The sequence below is a fragment of the Pongo abelii genome, chromosome 13, assembly GCF_028885655.2.
Source record: "Pongo abelii isolate AG06213 chromosome 13, NHGRI_mPonAbe1-v2.0_pri, whole genome shotgun sequence".
NCBI classification, from domain to species: domain Eukaryota; kingdom Metazoa; phylum Chordata; class Mammalia; order Primates; family Hominidae; genus Pongo; species Pongo abelii.
This window is the reverse complement of record NC_071998.2, coordinates 116615988-116638587: the sequence shown is the minus strand read 5'-3', so window position 1 is coordinate 116638587 and position 22600 is coordinate 116615988. Positions and strand designations below refer to the sequence as shown.

The 22600-nt window shown below is 40.3% G+C and overlaps 1 protein-coding gene across 15 annotated transcripts in view; it reads right to left on the bottom strand.

The window, feature by feature from the left end:
* Positions 1–22600, bottom strand: part of GAPVD1 (GTPase activating protein and VPS9 domains 1) — a 109828-nt gene that overhangs the window by 17491 nt on the left and 69737 nt on the right. For 5 of the 15 annotated variants that reach the window (XM_024252248.3, XM_002820213.6, XM_024252246.3 and 2 more), the window contains 9 exons: positions 20945–21070; positions 18279–18452; positions 15611–15751; positions 13783–13917; positions 13214–13333; positions 8747–8824; positions 8246–8616; positions 4603–4690; positions 3565–3645 (listed from right to left, as the gene is read on the bottom strand). In XM_024252248.3, coding sequence (XP_024108016.3) covers positions 3565–3645; positions 4603–4690; positions 8246–8616; positions 8747–8824; positions 13214–13333; positions 13783–13917; positions 15611–15751; positions 18279–18452; positions 20945–21070 — 1314 coding nt within the window. Of the gene's footprint in view, positions 1–3564; positions 3646–4602; positions 4691–8245; positions 8617–8746; positions 8825–10575; positions 10657–13213; positions 13334–13782; positions 13918–15610; positions 15752–18278; positions 18453–20944; positions 21071–22600 lie in introns of all 15 variants that reach the window. The other 10 variants (XM_054520622.2, XM_054520621.2, XM_024252254.3 and 7 more) reach the window with 3 other exon arrangements.

Genomic DNA, 22600 nt, shown 5'->3' with positions numbered 1-22600 from the left:
TTCTGTGTGTGTGTGTTCGTGTGTGTTTCCAGCAGCTAATAGCAGCTAACATTTATTGAGCACTTACGACATGCCAGGAACTGTGCTAAACACCTTAAAGAGATTATCTCAATTACTGATCAAACAACCTTACAGAGAAATGTTGTTATCATCCTCATTTTACAGAAAACAAAATCAAGACATAGACAGCTTAAGTAGCATGCTCATAGGCTCTTCTTTTGTTTTCATGAAACAAACACATGGTTTTCATGTCTCCGTGAAATTGTAGTAAACTGCAGTTGACCCTTGAACAACATGGGTTTGAACTGCACAGGTCCATTTATACACAGTTTTTTGCAATCAAATGCAGATTGAAGATACTGTATTAGGCTGGGCACGGTGGCTCACGCCTGTAATCCTAGCACTTTGGAGGCCGATGCGGGCAGATCACCCACGGTCAGGAGTTCGAGACCAGCCTGGCCAACATGGCGAAACCCCAACTCTACTAAAAATACAAAAATTAGCTGGACATGGTGGCGCATGCCTATAATCCCAGCTACTCGGGAGGCTGAAACAGAAGAATCGCTTGAACCCAGGAGACAGAGATTGCAGTGAGCTGAGATCGCGACACTGCACTCCATCCTGGGCAGCAGGGCAAGACTGTCTCAAAAAAAAAAAAAAAAAAAAAAAAAAAAAGAGAGAGAGAAAAGAAAAAGAAAATACTGTATTTCACAGAGAGCTGTGAAACAAGCATATAGGGAAGGCCAACTTTTCACATACACAGTTTCCACAGGGCCAACTGCAGGACTCCAGTACACACGGATTAGGGTATGAGGTAGGGGGCAAGAGTCCCGGAACCAATTCCCTGAGTATGCTGAAGGACAATTGTATATAGACAGGATTTCCAAAGTAATTTAGTATTTTTGCTATAACAGTATTTGAATTCATAAGAGATTCTTAATAAAATCTGATATGTCTCCAAATGTAAACTGATAAAGCATTTATCATTACAGAATCTTGTTTTGAAGGGGAAGTACGTTTTGGCTACTGCCTTTTTTTTTTTTTTTTTTAATAGAAACAAGGTCTTGCTCTGTCACCCAGGCTGGAGTGCAGTGGCACACAGCTTAATGTAACCTCAAACTCCTGGCCTCCAGCAATCCTCTCACTTTGGCCTCCCAAAAAGAGCTGGGATAATAGGCATGCCCCACCTCACTCAGTTGGTTATTACTTTTCAGTGCTGTTGAGAGGTCTGAAAAAGGGACTATACATTATGGCCAAACACAGTGAAAGCCACAATGTTGCTTATAATCTTTATTTCTATTAACACTGTTCTCAAAAATTTTACCCCCAGAGAATAATTAAACAAAAAATGCAATATATATAAATCTGTAATATTTTCATAATAAAAAATTGGGAACAATTTAAATAGCCATTAGTAAGAGAACTTTTACACTGCAGTAAAACCATGACAGATTATTTTATAGCTAATAAAAATGATATAAAACCCAACTATGTCTAGAAATTGGGGGAGGTTTTATAAAATAACTTGGTAAAAGAAGAATACAAAGTCACATGCATAATCTAATTCAGTCAAGAAAAAGCCATGTACAAATATGGAAAAAGATTAGGCGATAACAGGAAAAGAACAGTAGTTAGGGTCACAGAATTATGAACAGACTGCTAGGAAATTTCCTCCTATAACATTTTTAAATTGGTTTAATGAAAACTTTCAATGAGTCATTTATAAGGACTGGGTAGAAATTTCTGAACCAGTAAGGAAGCTAACCTGCTTGAATCACAGCCAAAGAAAATAAATTACTTTATGAAAAAGACTTATTCTACTCTACTTAGCTTCTAGTTCCAGTATCAAGAACCAAGAAAAACATATTGCCTAAAGAGGATAAGTAAAATATAACTCCTTCAAACAAACAAATCATAATAATAATTTATAACTTCTTCAAAATTGTTGATTCAATATTTTAAAAACATGAGATGTCATTAAGAGTAATTCACTTTGTAAACTCTGGTGTTCTTCTAACATTAGGAACATGTCGTAAGCATACAGAAATACTTTGCCAAAAGGACAATGTCTTTCCAGCTCTTCCCAATCAGACTGGAAGGTCTTGAAGAGTCATATGTGATTTGACTTAATATCCACAACACTTAGTACAGTGCCTGGCATGAGTCACATGGTCAACAAGTATTTACTGATTGAATAGGACAGGCTTAGCTGCTCTCAGCAGGGAACTGTGACCTGTAAGCACATCTCCTGCTGTTCAAAACCCTTTATTCTGGGGAAATCACCATTTCAAATAAAGCAAGGACTTATATGCTAGGATATGGAAATACATATAAATATATGGAACTAACCATTAGAATAATAGGCATTAAAATGGGATTCTACCTGTAATGCTGAACTCTTTGATGAGGATGTGCTTATCCTATTATCTATCCCATTTTTAAATAAAATTGTTTAATGAAAAAAAATTTTCACTTTAACTTAGTAGGAAAACAATTCAAAATCAAAAAAAAGAGGTGAGAAATGAACTTCCCTCTAGACAGGGGTGTTCAATCTTTCAGCTTCCCTGGGCCACATTGGAAGAAGAAGGATTGTCTTGGGCCACACATAAAATACACTAACACTAATGATAGCTGATCAGCTTTAAAAAAAAAAAAAAAGGGGGGGGGGTGGTTCCTGCATAAATCTCATACTGTTTTAAGGAAGTTTACGAATTTGTGTTGGGCTGCATTCAAAGCTGTCCTGCTGTCTTGGGCTGCCTGTGGTCTGCGGTCCGTGGGTTGAACAAACTTGCTCAAGATGCTCTATAGCCACTGGAAACAATACACAGCTATCAAACCCAAGGCTGGGTCATTAACACTACTCTCAAACTCTCCTTTTAGGGTGCTCATTCATAATGTGCCAAAAAGCAGCTGCAGAAATACAAACGCTTAATCAGATAAAAACCCAACCCCCAGCTGTATTTTCCTTGGGTCAGATGGCAATGTTAAAATGGTTCAAGCTGTAAAAAATTAGTAAAGTTTTTAAAACTTTCATTATAATGGTTGGCATTTATGATACTGTTTGAACAAACACTTTATCACAAAAAAGGAAACGATTAGGTAAAACAGAATTTCACTGTGATCCTGAATAATCAAGAACAAACTGTAGACGAAAATAACTGTAGAATTCTACGATCAATGTTAGAGAAATCTATTCAATCAATGGTCCAAAGATACAGCATGCACAGCACCAAAACTGTCACCACACTTTCCTAAAAGGCACTGTGTGTCATCATCCCACTAGATGTCGAGTTGTAGGGTATGCCTAGAGGCTCAGGATCAGGGGCCTCATCATAAACGGAGTTATGATAATGAGGATGATGATGGTGGTGGCAGTCTGCAGGAAGAGCACACAGGTTTACTGTGGCCACCAACTGGAAACCACAGAGCTATGAAGAACATACTCCCCACTGTACACACAGACACACTCTTCTAAAAAGGCAACGCTTATGGCACCCAAGAAAAAGTGTTATGAAATATGTGCTCTGGGAATGAAGGAGCCAGGAAGTCCATGGGTCTACAAACCTGTGAGTGTTGAGAATCTGTCAGGCCCCAGATCATCTTTGTCTTTTTCTTGTTTTTCTTTCTTTCTAAATGGTATAGGAGCTGGAAATTAAATAAAGTCAGTAGTGTGACATATAACATACTGCACTACTCGGAAGTTAACTGGTGTGCCAACATTTCTAAGTGAAAGGAGGCTGAAAAGTTTAAAAGCTAAGAAATTCCAAGTGTTGACTGATAACTGTCCTTAAAATAGTAATGAAGGTTTTTAAAGGAGCTTTCAGAACCTGCTTTGGAGTCATCTGTCATAGGAAGAATAATTTAACAGGAATCCATTGGGACTAAAATCAAAACCACTGACTCTTAACCTCTGCTCAAAAACAACACATTCAAAACTCCTAGCTTCATTCTCTCCTCCTCATCAAGCGCTTGAGTATGGCGTGAAAGCAGCTCTCCCCAGAGTTCCTGAGTGCCACCGTGCTGAGAAGAGGCCTTTGGAAGAAGTTTCTAGCTTTACTCCTGGATGATCTCTTCTTTCAGGAAGAGATGTTTTTGCCAACTCAAATGATGCCAGGCTGTTCACCAAAAAAGTAAACAATTTTATACAGCTACCTTCCAAAATAAACACTCACTGATATTTACAGTATAAACATTCTCAATGAACATAGACATAAAAAGCTTCAACTTATTCCAGGAATGTAAAGGATGAGTTTTCAATGTTTAATTACCAATAACGTCCCATTTTCCTGCAATAATTAACAGCAATATATATGTCAGAAGTCCTCTATATGTTTAACTTCAACGGTATATGATATTTAAACAATAGTGACAGGCATGACTTCCATTTATGAAACCACTATCACTTCCTGCAAAGAACAAGAACATTTCTAAAGCTCTGCCTTAGCATTCATCTGAGTGGAACCACTTTCTACACCCTCAAAGTAGCTAGAAACTTAAGCCCAGCAAGTCTTACAGAGGAGTTGAGATATTGGCTCTCTGAAAGAGATTCTGGGGCTTTGCTTCTTATTGCTAATACAGCATTCTAATATTTTATAAAATTACCTTTAGGCATGGCTGAAACAAAACGTTTTCTCCACCAAGGTCTGTTCCTGTCTGATTTCTCATCATCGCTATCTTTGCGTTCTTCAGTCTGTAGAAAAAGTTGGAGGCTTTATTTGGAGTTGGATAGCAGGATAAATTACTAAGAAAAGGATTTCTTTTTGTTTGTTTTTGTTTTGTTTTGAGATAGGATCTCATTCTGTTGCCAGGCTGGAGTGCAGTAGCACAATCACATCTCACTGCAGCCTCGACTTCCCTGGCTCAAGCAATCCTCCCCATATCAGCCTCCCAAGTAGCTAGGACCACAGGTGTACACACCACCATGCCCAGCTAATTTTTTATTTTTATTTTGTAGAGACAGGGTCTTACTATGTTGCTCAGGCTAAAAAGGATTTAAGTAAGTTTGTGAAATAAGAAAGTCAGTCTTGTTTGCCTTAAGGCACAACTCTTATTGCCACGTAGGTGACTTCTGGAGCACGGTAGTTTACCTTTTCAGCACCACTGTCATCTGCTTGAGGGTAGGCACTATCTCATTACTGTTAATAAACTGAAGCCTTAATACAGAGCCTAGTATAGACTAGGCACTCAATAAATACTTATGAAAAAAGTAAATGCAGTACAAATAAACTCCAGAAAGGCAGTAGAGATGGTAGCAGTAGTATTAATAATAATAAAACCAAGTGTGTACTATGTGCCAAACGCTGAGCATAGTAAGGATATGTATCATCTCATTTAATCTTTACAGTAACCTCAGAGATAGGTCCTATATTCGGCCTTTTTTATTGGTAAAAAATATGAGACTAAAAAAAGGTTACCTCCCCCTCTTCCTCAAAGTTACACAGCCTATATGTGGCACAGCTGAGGACTCAAACCTAGACCTAAGCAACTTCAAAGTTCATGTTTTGATCACCAATTATATTAAGTTATCATTAAAACATGCCAAAGGAGCTGGGCGCAGTGGCTCACGTCTGTAATCCCAGCACTTTGGAAGGCCGAGGTGGGTGGATCACCTTAAGTCAGGAGCTCAAGAACAGCCTGGCCAACATGGTGAAACCCCGTCTCCACTAAAAATACAAAAATTAGCCGGGCGTGGTGGTGCTCGCCTATAATCCCAGCAACTTGGGAGGCTGAGGCAAGAGAATCACTTGAACCTGGGAGGCGGAGGTTGCGGTGACCCGAGATCACAACACTGCACTCCAGCCTGGGCAACAGAGTGAGATTCCATCTCAAAAACAAACAAACAAAAAACATGCCAAAGGACAGGGACTGTAATTCCTTTAATAGCCTATGATGTGACCATGGACAAATCACTTAATTTCCATTTTCATCTACATACCTGGGATAAAGAATTATCAGAACCCTAGCAGAGAGATGAGGGCATCTGTGCCAGGGAAGAGTTAATTTAACAGTGGGGATGAGAAATTGAATACATACAGGAGAACTGATGGAATAAATATGCACATGAAGAATAGTGAAAGTAGATTTCTCACTGTTGGAGAAATGAGTTACAAATTTGGAAAGGAAGAAAGATGAAACAAACTGTTGTGTTTGGACTAGAATTGAATGTGTCAGTGTAAGTTCATGGTCTTATTTATGGAGAAAGGTAGATAAATGAAATACACAGGTAAATGTGTAACACACACACTTCCTAGCTCTATTCACTGAGTAGTTCTGGGAGCAGCAACACTCCTACAGCAAATAAACACTGTATCCAGATCTCAATTTCCAAAAGAGCATTTTTCATTAAAAGAAATAAGGGTACTTGGAGAAAGAGCTAACTAGGACAAAGTACAGTATCCGCCTGTAACATCTTTTGCCAGAAAGTAAAGATATGCTCAAAGAATAATAGCAGTGCACCAAAAGAACTCAGGAGCCAGCCTGAAGGGGCTCTCACTGGCCCAATTAGGGACAACTGGGCTTCAAAATAAGTAATAGTGACAAACCCTAACCAAGACAGAAAACCGGGCCAGGCACTGTGGGTGGCTCACGCCTGTAATCCCAACACTTGGGAGGCTGGGGTGGAAGGACTGTTTGAGCCCAAGAGTTCAAGATAAGCACCTGGGCAACATAGTGAGTCCTCATCTCTACAAAAACAAACAAACAAAAAAATTAGCCAGGCATGTGGTACATGCCTATACTCCCAGCTACTTGGGAGGCCGAAGCGGGAGGATTGCCTGAGCCTGGGAGTTTAAGGCTGCAATGAGCAGTGTTGGCACTACTGCACTCCAGCATGGGTGATAAAACAAGACCTTATCTAAAACAAACAAACAAACAACAACAACAAAAATATATATATATATACACACACACACAAATTTTTTTAAAAGAAAACCATGAGACCACAGATATAATAAGTAGGTAAGTTAAAAATTTGGAGAACAGGATAGTTACATATTTTTAAAGTACCCTCTCCCCCCAATACTTATTAATTATAAAGGGAAAAGAGTAACTTTACAGTGGCAAAGCCTGGAAGACAACATTTCCTCAAATTATCCAAATCAACACTGTAGAAATGGGACAAATTAAAACTGTGCTACCTGACAAAGTGCAATGAAAAAAAGTGTCATTTCAGTGATACTCCTGCCAAAGATGAATAACCTCAGTCTAATCACAAGAAAACATCAAACAAACCTAACCTGAGGAACATTCGAGAAAACAAATGGCCTGTAAATTTCAAGAGTGTCCAGGTCATATGAGTCAAGAAAAAACTGAGGAACTGTTCTAGACTGAAGGAGACTAAAAAGGCATGACAACTAAAAGCAGTCTGTGATTCTGAATAGAATCTTTTTACTATAAAAAATGTTACAGGGACAACTGGGACACATGAATGGGGTGTGATAAGTAACTGGTAGTAATGTATCAATGTTCATCTGCTGAAGCTGATGGTTTTACCATGAGGTGTAGGAGAATCTGCTTGTTTGTAGGAAACTTACACTGAAGTGTTTAGGGGTACTGGAGCATCAGGTTGGCAACTTGCTCGCAAATGGGGAGAAGTGTTCTTTTATTGTACTTCCAACTTGTTTGTAACTTTATAATTGTTTAAAATAAAAAATACTCATGGGGCCAGGTGCGGTGGCTCATGCCTGTAATCCCAGCAACTCTGGGAGGCCAAGGCAGGCGGATCACGAGGTCAGGAGATCAAAACCATCCTGGCCAACATGGTGAAACCCCGTCTCTACTAAAATGCAAAAAATTAGCCGGGCGTGGTGGCGCATGCCTGTAGTCCCACCTACTCAGGAGGCTGAGGCAGAGGAATCACTTGAACCCGGGAGGCAGAGGTGGCAGTAAGCCAAGATTGCGCCACTGTACTCCAGCCTGGGCGACAGAGTGTGACTCCATCTCAAAAAAAACAAAAAACAACTCATCTAACATCTCAGAGGGATATTGTAAGGTTTAAATAAAATCAGATACAAAATTGCTTGGAGAAGCTAAAAGTGTCATAAAAATGCAAGATAGTATCACTACAAAACCAAAGTTGTACAGGTTTCCTGTGGTTATGGCTGTGGGCACACAGATTCACAAATCATCTTTAATCATGACTACTCTCTATCTGTAATCCTAGATTTATATATTCCTTGTTAATTTCAGGTATCAAGAGAACTAGGCAGGCAGAACATAATTCTTTTTCACGGCCTATGTCCCATACCTCTCCTCTTGAGGAGTCCTTACTCGGGGATGAAGATGATGAATGAGGTGCAGCCACCAAAGAAGTAGCACCAATGGCTGCAGCTGGAGGGAGTTCTCGCTCTTCATTTCCTGGACGCCGGTTCCAGCTGGGGTCACTCATGGGTCTCCGGACAGAAGATACTATATCAGAGCTCCTGCTTCGAACTAGTCTCTCAGGGTAAGAATGCCTTTGCTTGAATGCCTCCATTTCAGCTGGAGTTAAAACGTGGGAACCAAAGTTTGGCAACCTGGCCTCATTTCCTCCCACAGCTCCTTCCAGGATTGGGGGATCTGGTGGTGGATGCGATGGCCTAGCATAGTGAACCTTTGGCCTTACCACAGCGGAAGCCCCTGCAACACAGGGGAAAAAAAAAGTTTTGTTAACTGAGACACAACATATCTAACAAAGGCATTAACAAGGGGATTTGGTTTCCTCCTCCTGTCTATGACTTAAGTGAAAAAGTTCATTTCACTGGTTTACCTTCATGTGAAGACAGTGGATCAAACATGGCCAGCAGAGACTCTGATTGAGAAGGAGGAGAGGTCAACTGGTGGGCACCTAAAACAGGAGGGAAACTGTGAGACCAAGCCAGAACTCAGGACAGACAGTCTCAACACAGTTTAAAGGGTTTTAAGTATTCTTTGACGGTTCCTTTTTTGATCCATTAGAACTTGAGAGGCATATCAGAAAAAAAAAATCAAATTACGATTACTTCCAATTCATTTTCTGTTTTTATGAGTATCTTCATACACAGATTTTCTTTACATTTAAGTGGTCTGGCATCTACATGCCTGTTACTTCTAATGGCCAAATGCTAGTATAGTTCATGCAAAGAGAACAAAGCCGGAAGACCTAAACCATCAATGTTTTCAGAATGTCACAGCTTCCCTGAGCCTCACCTTCCCCTCACCTGAAAATATAGGGGGCAGGCCAGGTGTAGGGGCTCATGCCTTTAATCCATGTGCTTTGGGAGGCCACGGAGGGAGGACCGCTTGAGCCCAGGAGTTCAAGACCAGTCTGGGCAAGATGGTGAGACCTGGTCTCTACAAAAATTTACAAGAACTAAAAATTAAAAAATAAATAAATAAATCATAAACATAGGGGCAACACTCTGTACAAACAGGGTACAAATAAAAGGCTGTAAATCTTGAAGTTCTAACACTGCTCTCAGCAAATAACTCTAAAATAGATAAGTATGCAGAGGATGGAAATTTCAAACACAAAAAAATTATTAATCCAAATGTTTTTAGTCTGAAGCTATTTTTTGCTTTTTTTTTGGTCTGAAGCTATATCTTTTGATAATGAATGAGAGTATTATTATGCCTTTTGATTTTTACTTTTGTTCTATAGTTAGATAATTATAAAAGATAGACTAAAACAGCAGCTCTCAAATTTTGGTCTCAGGCCTTTTTTTTTTTTTGGAGACAGGGTCTCGCTCTGTCACCCTGGCTGGAGTGCAGTGGTGCAAACACAGCTCACTGCAGCCTCAACCTCTTGGGCTCGAGTGATCCTCCTGCCTTAGCCTCCCAAATAGCTGTGAGTACACCATACCCAGCTAATTTTTATGTTATTTTTTGTAGAGACAGGGTCTCACCATGTTGCCCAGGCTGGTCTTGAATTCCTAGGCTCAAGCACTCCTCCCGCCTCTGCCTCTCAAAGTGCTGGGATTACAGGCATGAGCTACCATGCCTGGCCAAGATATCTTTACAACTTAAAAAATTACTGACCCTAATAGCTTTTGTTTATGGTGGTTATATCTATCGATATTCTATATTAGAAATTAAAACTGAAGTTTAAATATGTATTAATTCATTTAAATATGTCCATTAAATGGTAATACAAGAGAGTCTCTCTGAACCTACTCTGGTTTGGACCTACTCTGGTCCATTTTTTTTGTTTTTTTTGAGACAGAGTGGAGTGCAGTGGTGTGATCTCAGCTCACTGCAACCTCCACCTCCTGGGTTCAAGCAATTCTCCTGCCTCAGCCTCCCGAGTAGCTGGCATTACAGGCACACGCCACCATACCCAGCTAATTTTCTGTATTTTTAGTAGACATGGGGTTTCACCATGTTGGCCAGGATAGTCTCGATCTCCTGACCTCGTAATCCACCTGACTCGGCCTCCCAAAGTGCTGGGATTACAGGCGTGAGCCACCATGCCCAGCCCCATTTTTTTAAAAAAAGAAAAAATTTTAATGGTAACAAAAATAAGCATTTAAAAAAATAATAATAATAATAACTATTATTTTCCAAAATAAAAAATGAAGAGAATGACACATTTTTTGCAAGTATCTTTAATGTACAGCTTACTAGAAGACAGCTGGATTCTCATGTCTGCTTCTGCTTCAATGTGTTGAAAATGTTGTTTTGGCTGAAGTATATAAAGAAAATCTGGCCTCACACGGACATGTAGTTGGAAAAGGAACAATATGTTAGCAGCCTTTTCAGAAAATTGTGGATATTATTCTTTGATACTCTACCACATCTTGAGAAGTATAGTTTTTTAAAAGATAGCTACAAGGTAGAATTTCAAACCAAATCAATGAACTTTTTGTCCTCTGTTAAATTCACATTTTTCATATCACCACCAATCTCACCAGAAAAGTCTTTAAACAACAGAAAGCTGTCAAACTCATGCAGGTAGACACACGTTTCCAAAATTCTAATTTTTGTCCGAAAGTTTGAATCTCATCACTGGCAACAAACTCTACTCTATTAGTTGCTTGTCTAAGTAACAGGATCATTTTGTTAATTTTTTTTTTTTTTTTTAAAGATGGGACCACAGGCATGCGCCACCACACCTGGCTAATATTTTTATTTTTTTATTTTTGTAGAGACGAGGTCTCACCATGTTGCCCAGGATGGTGTCAAACTCCTGGGCTCAAGGAATCCTCCAGCCTCAGCCTCCCAAAGTGCTGGGATTACAGGTGTGAGCCAACGCGCCTGGCCACACTTTGTTAATTTTTGAGATGTCTGCCAAATACCCAACTGCATATTCATAAGAAATACAGTTTATCTGTCATTCTTTCAAGTAAAAATAATATTTCATGAAAAACAAAATAAAAATAAGGGGAAACATTGGCTAGTTCAGCTAACAACTCAAATAATCACATAAGTGCTTCTTGAGACATCACATCATATCTCAGAATGCGGTGAAAATGCAATATGAGTGCTTCCTATTTCTTCACACAGAATATTAAAAAGGTGTATACTCAAGGGTTGAGATGTGATTAAGTAACTTTTATTCCTTCATCAAAGACATTCCTAAGTAAAACTTTTTTTTTTTTTTTTTTTTTTTAAACTGTGAGTAAAGAATACAGTGTGGTGCCCTTGCATCCTGCTAGGGCCCCAGCAAATTTTATCCACTTTCCCTATGCACCATAAGTACAAATGTCGACACAGTGAAAATGGACAATAACTTTGATTTTTATGAAAACAGTTGTGACTTCATCTACCCTCCTCCCTCAAAGGGTCTTAGGACCTCAGTGGTCCATGGAGACCATGCTTTGAGACTGCTGGTTTAGAACAGTGGTTCTTGATTGGTGGCTATTTTGCCCCCCAAGAAATCATTTGGCAATGTCTAGAGACATTTTTGGTTGTCGCAACCCCAGGGGGTAAAGGGCATATGCTACTGGTAGGGGCCAGAGATGCTTAAACCTCCTAAAATGCACAGGACAGGCCCCCACAACAAAGAACTTCCCAGCCCAAAATGTCAATAGCGTTAAGGTTAAAAAACCCTGGTTTCGAACAAAAAAAATTGTAAAAATAGAAAAAGTACCTCGCAGAGCGCGGTGGCTCATGCCTGTAATCCCAGCACTTTGGGAGGCCGAGGCGGGCAGATCACCTGAGATTGGGGGTTCCAGACCAGCCTGACCAACATGGAGAAACCCTGTCTCTACTAAAAATACAAAATTAGCCGGGTGTGGTGGCGCATGCCTGTAATCCCAGCTACTTGGGAGGCTGAGGCAGGAGAATCATTTGAACCTGGGAGACAGAGGTTGCGGTGAGCCAAGATTGCGCCATTGCACTCCAGCCTGGGCAACAAGAGCAAAACTCTGTCTCAAAAAAAAAAAAAAAAAAAAAGAGAGAGGAAAGGTACCTCACAACCTACCACCCAATATATAAAACCACTGCTAGCATTTTGGTATTTCCAGTACTTACTTCGTGAACAGGTTTTTTTAAAATGTTTTACTGGCGAGGTGTGGTGGCTCACGCCTGTACTCCCAGCACTTTGGGAGGCCGAGGCGGGTGGATCACGAGGTCAGGAGTTTGAGACCAGCCTGGCCAATGTGGTGAAACCCCCCATCTCTACTAAAAATACAAAAATTAGCTGGGCATGGTGGTGGGTGCCTGTAATCCAAGCTACTGGGGAGCCTGAGGCAGGAGAATGGCTTGAACCCAGGAGACCCAAGAGGCGGAGGTGCAGTGAGCCAAGACCATGCCACTGCACTCCAGCCTGGGTGACAGCACAAGACTCCGTCTCAAAAAAAAAACAAAACAGAAGTTTAATTATTTTGTGTGTAAAATTCCACAAAATAAATTCCATGTAGTATGTTCTAGTTTTTTCTCTAAGTCATTTCATATTCCTTAATGCATTTTAAAATAGCTACATAAATTCCAATAAGCGGTTACATCAAAATTATTTAGCCATTCCACTTTTCAATTTTTAAGTTATTTCTAATTTTCTGCCAATACAAAACATTATAAAGAACATCTTTGTGCTAAGGACTTTCTCTATACATGGAATTTTTTCATTATGACTGACACCTAGAAGTGGAACTAACCTGACTAAATTTAGAATGTGAACATTTAAGGCCTTAAATAGATATCGACAAAGTATGTCCCAAAGTGCTATACCAATAGATGCTGTCACCAGCAATGTGTCACAGTGCCAGTTTCAACCACAGATGTGGTCATTTTTTAAGTCATCCTCATTTCCCCCTCTTACCGTGAGTTATTTCATCCATGTCTGGACTAGTGACAGAATCTTTACCCCCAAAATCAGAGCTGCACTCAGATCTCAGGTCTTCAATCTTATTGGGAATATCCTCAGAGGTTGCACTTATGCCTTTAAAAAACAACAGTAAAAAATAAACAGGAAGAAGAACAAAATAACCACACAAAAAGTATATGAAATTTGGAGAAATTGAAACATTCTCGAATTTTGTGTCCCAGTTCTATACATGTGAGTTTAGTATTATATCCTTTACGGTACTACTGCTTAAATATACTTACCTTGCTTTACACAACATAATCAGAATCATACAATTCTAAAGTAGGACAGGCTACTAAGAACAGAAACAGTTGTAGAGAGACTGTTTGCCAATTACTTCAACAGGCTCCATAAAGCCACACATTAAGTTCTCAAAGATTTCAGGTGCAATGGAAATAAGTTTGTTTCCTGGAAATTACTCAGCTCTTAAATATAACATATCTCTTTGTATCAACTTTATAAATGGGAGGGGGTAGGGGGTGAACACCTTCAAATCCCTACTCCTTAAAACAAGACAGACATACCGGACACAACACTGAGGCCTGGTGTGCTGGGGCGGGAACTGACCTCCCTGACATCCGTATCATCAGATGTGCTACCCAGTCCAGAACAGCTCTCCAGTTCTTGTAGACGTTCCTCCTGCTTTAGGTCTGGGGCTTCTAAATAGAAGATAAGAGGTATGTTACATTTGTGATTCTGTTAGCACACCACAATTTCAGCTTTTGAGACCCAGATAAACAAAGCTACCAGGGCATGAATGAAATCAGTGCAAATACATGTGTTAAGTCTGGGCTAGTTAATGCTAGTTAGATTAAGTGTTAAAGAAGTCAAAGTTGTGATTTTCATCCCAATATAAGCCAGTTCACTGTGCACAGATGAAAACGTGGTTCTAGATCACTAATGTCACAGAGTATGCTACTGATAAACATGCGAACTGGACAAGGGAGTATGGAATAGCCTGGTATTAAATCAACCACTTCCTAAAAAGTAACTCCTATGAATACTCAACAGCTGGTGAGCTAATCCTATTGTCCCCAACTGGTCTTCAAACAAGGCTAGCATATCTGAATGTTTTAACATTATAAAACAGGCCAGCTGTGGTAGCTCACACCTGTAATCCCAGCACTTTGGGAGGTCGAGGCTGGCAGATCACCTGAGGTCAGGAGTTCGAGACCAGCATGGCCAACATGGTGAAATCCCATCTCCACTAAAAATACAAAAACTAGCTGGGCGTGGTGGCAGGTGCCTGTAATCCCAGCTACTTGGGAGGCTGAGGCACAAGAATCACTTGAACCCAGGAGGCGGAGGTTGCACTGAGCCGTGATCACACCACTGCACTCCAGCCTGGGTGACAGAGTGAGACTCCAACTCAAAAAAAAAAAAATTATAAAACACATATTAGGATCACTTAATAATTCTTGAACCAAGTAAATCAACAGAATGTAATGCAGATACATAGTTACTTATATTTACATTCTGGTAGTTGACATTTAGTTGATGGCAAAGATGTGTCTTCATAATCAGAAAAAAATGCAATGCATATGAAAAGACAAAGTACAAAACACTTTATATACATTTATAATAACCTGCACAAAAAAAAATCCTCAGGATTACAGAATCTCAATTTCAACGTATTTCAAAAACACATTAAACATGTTTTAGAGAGTCAAGTTCTCCCCTGTGATAAATCTAAATGTGTTTACCAAGCAAGCACTCAGTTTGAACTGTGTTGCTACTCCTATCCTGTCATGAGTTTGTGGGAGATACTAAATTCAGTGACTCACACGGACTCTGATAATTACAGAAAATTGCTTTCAAAATAACTCAACAGAGTCTGAAAGCACCTGCCATCACAGTCTATGCTATCTAACAGAGCATTTTCCCTTGGACAGAAAATGCCCTAAACTAATTTTCCATTTGACATTCTTAGCAATGTGATCACTTCATCTTTGTCAAATGTATAACTGGCTGGGCGCGATGGCTCATGCCTATAATTCCAGCACTTCGGGAGGCCGAGGTGGGCAGATCACCTGAGGTCAGGAGTTCAAGACCAGCCTGGCCAACATGGTGAAACCCCATCTCTCTAAAAATACAAAAATTACCCGGCATGGTGGGGCATGTCTGTAATCCCAGCTACTCAGGAGGCTGAGGCGAGAAGATTGCTTGAACCCAGGAGGCAGAGGTTACAGTAAGTTGGGATCGCGCCACTGCACTCCAGCCTGGGTGAAAGAGCTCCATTAAAAAAAAAAAAAGTGTATTTGACAAAATATACATAATACAGAAGTTGGGATACCTTGCATTTAATTAAAACTTCTGTGTAAATGAAAAAGCAAGCAATGATAGCACACTAACCTGAGTCACTCGGCAATACCTCTACACTCCAAGCTTCGCTTGTTGTCTCTGATATGGTAGAACCAGTGCAGGGGTCAAGAAGCACTGACCCTGAACCTGGGAGGCACAGCAAACTGCCTAACATGTTCTCTGCTGCAGCACCTGTATAACCAGTGGGAAGCAAAGGGTTAACAAAGATCCTGGTGGAAAGTGCAGTGATAGTGGAGAAAAGCCAAACGTAAGCTAACAAAATCTCTTGGCTGGGCGCGGTGGCTCACACCTGTAATCCCAGCACTTTGGGAGGCTGAGGCAGGCAGATCTCTTGAGGCCAGGAGTTAAAGACCAGCCTGAACATGGTGAAACCCCGTCTCTACTAAAAATACAAAAATTAGCCAGGTGTGGTGGTGTGCACCGGTAGTCTCAGCTACTTGGGAAGCTGAGGCACAAGAACCCGGGAGGCAGAGGTTGCAGGGGGTGCAGAGATTGCAGTGAGCCGAGGTCATGCCATTGCCCTCCAACCTGGTCAATGTGAGTGAGACCCTGTCTCAAAAATAAAAATGGCCATGTCATTTTGGGACTTTGTCTCAAAAAAAAACAAAAAAAACAAAAAAAAACACCAAACTCCTCTCTACCTACAAGAAAGAGGCCAAGGTAAGATAACTTCAATCAAGCATACCACTAAAAATACAAAGTTCCTACTTTGGTCACAATGGCACAATACCCTTTTCACCAGTTTCCTCCAGTTCACCTTTGACTCTCCATAGAGAAAACACACATCATTAAGTCAAGTAATTTCAACAGCTTTAGCTTTGATTTTTCAGCAAATTTTTACAGGGGTCCTTAATATCGTTCTAAAATGTATAGCCCTACAAGGATTAAAAACACTGAGAGCTTCACCACAGAATGTTATGCTGGCCGAATATTTTTTCTTCCAGCATATTAGTCACTATTCAGGGCAATAAAATATATTAATAGGAAAATACACATCTTCATAGCACTCACTCAACTGCAAATACAGCTTATTGTGCAAAGACAGCTAACTGTCAAGAACAATACTACTTTGGCATCTGGAAAAAAGTAATGCAAAACCAACTAAGAAATCTATTTACACTATTTAAAAATACAAATCAAAAGTATTAAACATTATTATACGTCTGTGTTAAAAACACTCAAGTTCAAAAGGCTTCACTACTTTGGATTAAACCTAATAAAAGAATAATTCTACTTCAGGGCATGAAAAAAAATTGGAAAAAAAGTTACTAATAAAAGTTACCTTTTAAAGATACATCATAAAATAATTACAAATAAAATAACGTCTGGAACTTGCCTAAACATAATGAGGGGAGAGAAGAGGGTAGTGGGTAGGAGAACAGATGAAACAAAGCTGGCCATGAGGGTCTAACTCCTGAAGGTGAGTGATGGGTACACTGGGTTCATGATACCACCATCTCTTGTATTTGTTTAAAATGTTCCATGATTTAGGCTGGGAGCAATGGCTCACGACTCTAATTTCAGTACTTTGGGAGGCCGAGGCGGATGGATCACTTGAGGTCAGGAGTTCGAGACCAGCCTGGCCAATATGGTGAAACCCCATCTCTACTAAAAATACAAAAATTATCTGAGTGTGGTGGTGGGCACCTGCAGTCCCAGCTACTCAGGAGGCTGAGGCAGGAGAATCACTTAAACCAGGGAGGCAGAGGTTGCAGTGAGCTGAGATCACACCACTGCAACTCCAGCCTGGGCGACAGAGTGAGACTCCATCTCAAATTAAAAAAAAAAAAAAAACCTATTTGTTACTATGCTCACTACCTGGGTGGCAAAATCATTTGTACACCAAACCCCAGCAACATACAATTTGCTCTAACAATTTCCCATGTAACAAATCGGCACATGTACCCCCTGAACCTAAAATAAAAGTTGAAGAAAAATAAACAAACATATCAATAAATTTTCCATGATTTAAAAACAAAATGAAGATGAGGGTTACAAGACTATATATCTTTCAGAACTCATAAAACAGTATCCAAAAAAGAGTGAATTTTAGTGTATGTACATAGCACCTGAATAAACTTCACATTAAAAAAAAAAAAGAAGAAGAAGGCAGGAGGATCGCTTGAGCTCATTAGTTCAAGACCAGCCTGGGCAACAAAGCGAAATCCTGTCTCTATTTAAAAATAAATAAAAATTTTAAAAGAAGAAAAAGAAAAACTGGTTACCCTTAGGAACTGAATTAACCCTTCCAGAATTGAATTCATTTTTTTAGAAAACAGCAGTATCATATTGTTGTGAAAGATTTTATGGCTATAATCTATAAGAATTTTCATCTTAAGGTTAGGTGTTTGGCTACAAACAGAGAATATACTAATTAGAGACAGACTAAGAACTTATACTATGCCCTGGAAACAATACTTGACCAGAAGCTAATTCAAAAAACTGGTTTTTCTTTTTTTTTTGGGCAGCAGGGAGGAGGATGGGTAAGGGGTGGGATTAAATGTAGAAAGGAAAAACACTACTTATATTTAAGTAAAGAAAAAAGTACCAAATGTCTTGTTCCATACAGTTATAACAGTTTCCCAGATGGTGCTAACACACACAATGTTTGTCAGGGCATTGGTGCTCCCTCCCATGAAAGGTTGGTGGATTTGAATAACTAAACCGTGATATTTCAGAGACATTAAATGGCAGTTACCTGCAATTTCTTGCAAGCGATCTTCATCAATATTAGGGTCAAAGTCACTTCCCAAGACGTCTGTACTCCAGGTCTCACTCACTGTTTCTGATATGTCCCTATCATCTGTTAATCCCATCATGTCACGAATTTCAAACTTCCTTAGCTTATCATCAAGGTTATCCTGCGTTGTAGCTATCAAAAACAAAATTAAGCACTTTAAAAATAGTAGCACAGCTATGACTTTTTAATCAACTTTAAAGAATTTTATCTCCATGTTGGTCAGGCTGGTCTTGAACTCCCAATCTCAGGTGATCCGCCTGCCTCAGCCTCCCAAAGTGCTGGGATTACAGGCGTGAGCCACTGTGCCTGGCCTATCAATTCACTTCTTAATCTAGCATTTTGCATATGCCAACCACCTATCTCAGAATCTCCCAGGAAGCTTGCTAAAGAGGTGATACTTGTTCAGCTTCTTTCATAAGCTCATATGAAAGTTCCTCCTCCACTTAAGCAATGGCCTCCAGTGGATAACTGAAGCTTCAGATCATACCAAATCCTATATATTCCATGCTGTTTTCATCTGATAAGCAGTGACTAATAGGCAGGTAGTATATATATGGATACACTGAACTAAGGAATGATTCATGTCCTGGATGTGATAGAGTGAGACTGTGCGAGAGTTCATCACATTACTCAGAATGGCACAGAATTTAAAGCTTATGAATTATTTCTGGAATTTTCCATTTAATATTTTTGCACCAAGTTTGTCCATGGGTAACTGAAGTCATGGAAGGTGAAACCATGGGTAAGGAGGTACTACTTTATTATTTGAGTTTCCTCTGCTGTTTGCAACAAACTTAATCCTAATTAATACACTGATAAACCAATCCAGTAAAATACGGCATTACTTTTTTCAAGCCACATACAATCCAATGACAATACTCTTTTTCTTTCTAAAAATTGACTTCTTTTCTAGAAGTAAGACTTGGGAAACGGAATTTTTAAAAAGCTAACCAGGTAATTCTTATGCATGCTAAAATCACTGTGTCAAACCCAGTTGAGGGCATCATCTTTTTTTTTTTTTTTTTTTTGAGATGGAGTCTCACTCTGTCACCCAGGCTGGAGTGCAGTGGCGCGATCTCAGCTCACTGCAAGCTCTGCCTCCCGGGTTCACGCCATTCTCCTGCCTCAGCCTCCTGAGTAGCTGGGACTACAGGTGCCTGCCAACACGCTCAGCTAATTTTTTATATTTTTAGTAGAGACAGGATTTCACCGTGTTAGCCAGGATGGTCTCGATCTCCTGACCTCGTGATCTGCCCGTCTCGACCTCCCAAAGTGCTGGGGATTACAGGCATGAGCCACTGCACCCGGCCCATCTTTTTTTTTCAGTCGGAGTCTCACTCTGTCACCCAGGCTAGAGTGCAGTGGCGCAATCTCAGCTCACTGCAACCCCTGCCTCCCAGGTTCAAGCAATTCTCATGCCTCAGCCTTCTGAGTAGCTGGGATTACAGGTGCTCACCACCTCACCTGGCTAATTTTTGTATTTTTGGTAGAGATGGGGTTTCATTATGTTGGCCAGACTGGTCTCAAATTCCTGACCTCAAGTAATCTACCTGCCTCAGCCTCCCAAAGTGCTGGGATCACAGGCGCGAGCCACTGTACTGGCCAAGGGCATCATCTTAAATGAACAAATCCAAAAAACTCTTCCAACTTAATCTTCCTAAGGCACCTCACTTCCTCATCCTCACTGAACCAAAAGCCTTCAGTGGCTTCCAGCTTACTACTAAAATACTGACATCCTTCTTTCCACAACAGGGATCCACCTACTCTTTAATCCTGACCTCACTCTATTTCCCTAACTGACACCTGAAAAAGTACTATGGCTTCCCACCTCTTTGACTTGCTTATGCTTGTCCTTCCCCTAGAATGACCTATCTCCAACTTCTGCCAAGGAATGCCAGCCAGCCCTTAAGGCTAATATTTTCTTCCAATAAACTTTCCCTATAGTTTTTTTTTTTTTTGAGACGGAGTTTCGCTCTTTTTGCCCAGGCTGTTGTGCAATGGCACGATCTCGGCTCACCGCAACCTCCGCCTCCTGGGTTCAAGTGATTCTCCTGTCTCAGCCTCCCGAGTAGCTGGAATTATAGGCATGCGCCACCACCCCGGCTAATTTTGTATTTTCAGTAGAGACGGGGTTTCTCCATGTTGGTCAGGCTGGTCTTGAACTTCCGACCTCAGGTGATCCACCCGCCTCAGCCACCCAAAGTGCTGGGATTACAGGTGTGAGCCACCGCGCCCGGCAGCTTTCCCTATATTTTCAACCACATGTATCTCTCACTCAGAACTGCCAAATACTTTTATGATACTTTAAATCAATTGTGTACTATTCTTTCCCTATTCTAAGTTCCTTGAGCCTTGAGTATTTACGTTGTATCCCTAAAATATTACAGAATTAAAATATCAAATATTACTGAATTTCAAGTAATTTATATTAATTTATTAAGCCTAAACAATCCACTTACCAACTAAATACATTTTGAAGAACTGAAGGAATGATGAATAAATGTTAAGTTTAATGGTGATTTAATCTCTAACTGAACCAAGCCAACTTAATGAAAACACACTGTTCATCTTGCAATCAGGTAAATTCTTTGCTACTTAGGCAACTGTGTTCAACTTCACTTTACCTTGCTCATGTTCTAACAGCTGTAGAGCTTCAACTCCATTACTGCCAGAAGGTCCTGCTCCAAGTTCTGACACAGACTCTCCTTCTAGGTCTAGGGAGGACACTGAATTGGAGCGATTTGAAGGACCTAGAGAAATGTTTATAGCGTGAGCAATCTTTTTAAAACAGTCATGAGCCACCACACAATTTTTCATGCCTTGATAAAAGACTAACAACTAATTAAAGTGTTTTTAATACTTTTTATACCTTAAAGAAACACATGCCCTTTGAGAAATTCTGCTTCTAGGAATTTATCCTAAGGTGCTAATAACAAATTAATCTGCTGGGTGCAATGCCTCATGCCTGTAATCCCAGCACTTTGGGAGGCTGAGGTGGACGTATCATGAGGTCAGGAGATCGAGACCATCCTGGCTAACCCAGGTGAAACCCAGTCTGTACTAAAAATATAAAAAATTAGATGGGCGTGGTGGCAGGCACCTGTAGACCCAGATACTCGGGAGGCTGAGGCAGGAGAATGGCATGAACCCGGGAGGCAGAGCTTGCAGTGGGCCGAGATTGCGCAACTGCACTCCAGCCTGGGCGACAGAGCGAGACTCCGTCTCAAAAAACAAAACAAAACACAACACAACAAAACAAAAAATATAAAAATTAGCCAGCCTGGTGGCACATGCCTGTAATCTCAGCTACTTAGGAGGCTGAGGCAGGGGAATTGCTTGAACCTGGGAGGCAAAGGTTGCAGTGAGCTGAGATCGCGCCATTACACTCCAGCCTGGGCAACAAAAGTGAGACTCCATCTCAAAAAATAATAATAATAATTAATCTAAAGTTGCTTGTTATAGACCTTCTTTTTTTTTTTTTTTTTTTTTTAGAGAGAGAGTCTCGCTCGCTCTATCATCCAAGCTGGAATGCAGTGGCACCATCTTGGCTCACTGCAACCTCCGCCTCCTGGGTTCAAGCAATTCTCCTGCCTCAGTCTCCCGAGTAGCTGGGACTACAGGCACACGCTGCCACACCTGGCTAATTTTTTGTATTTTAGTAGAGACGGGGTTTCACCGTGTTGCCCAGGCTGGTCTCGAACTCCTGAGCTCAGTGAATCCGCCCGCCTCGGCATCCCAAAGTGCTGGGATTACAGGCATGAGCCACCTCGCCCAGCCCAGAAGTTATTACGTCCGAAAAGTGGAAGCAATCTACAGATTTAATCACAGAAGAAAGTTGAAAAAAATTATGATATGCCCACGTGAGTTAAGGAAAACAGCCATAAAAACCATGTTATTTAAGAATGTTAAATTACAAAGGGAAATGTTAATGCCATATTACTAAATTACAAAAGGTTACAAAACAGGATAAACATATTTTGCTGTGAATAATCTAAAACATCAACTGCTATTAACAAAATTTTGAGATTATAGGTGATTCTATTTCTCTATTTTGTAGAATGAATATACATTACGTATGTCATTTTTTTGGAAAAGTCAGATTAAAATGTGAAGTTATTATATTTCAGGTTTCTTTTTAAATGTCAGTAAATTTGAACTATTGTTTTAAAAAAAAAAACTGGGGTCGGGCGCGGTGGCTCACGCCTGTAATCCCAGCACTTTGGGAGGCTGAGGCGGGCGGATCACGAGGTCAGGAGATTGAGACCATCCTGGCTAACACG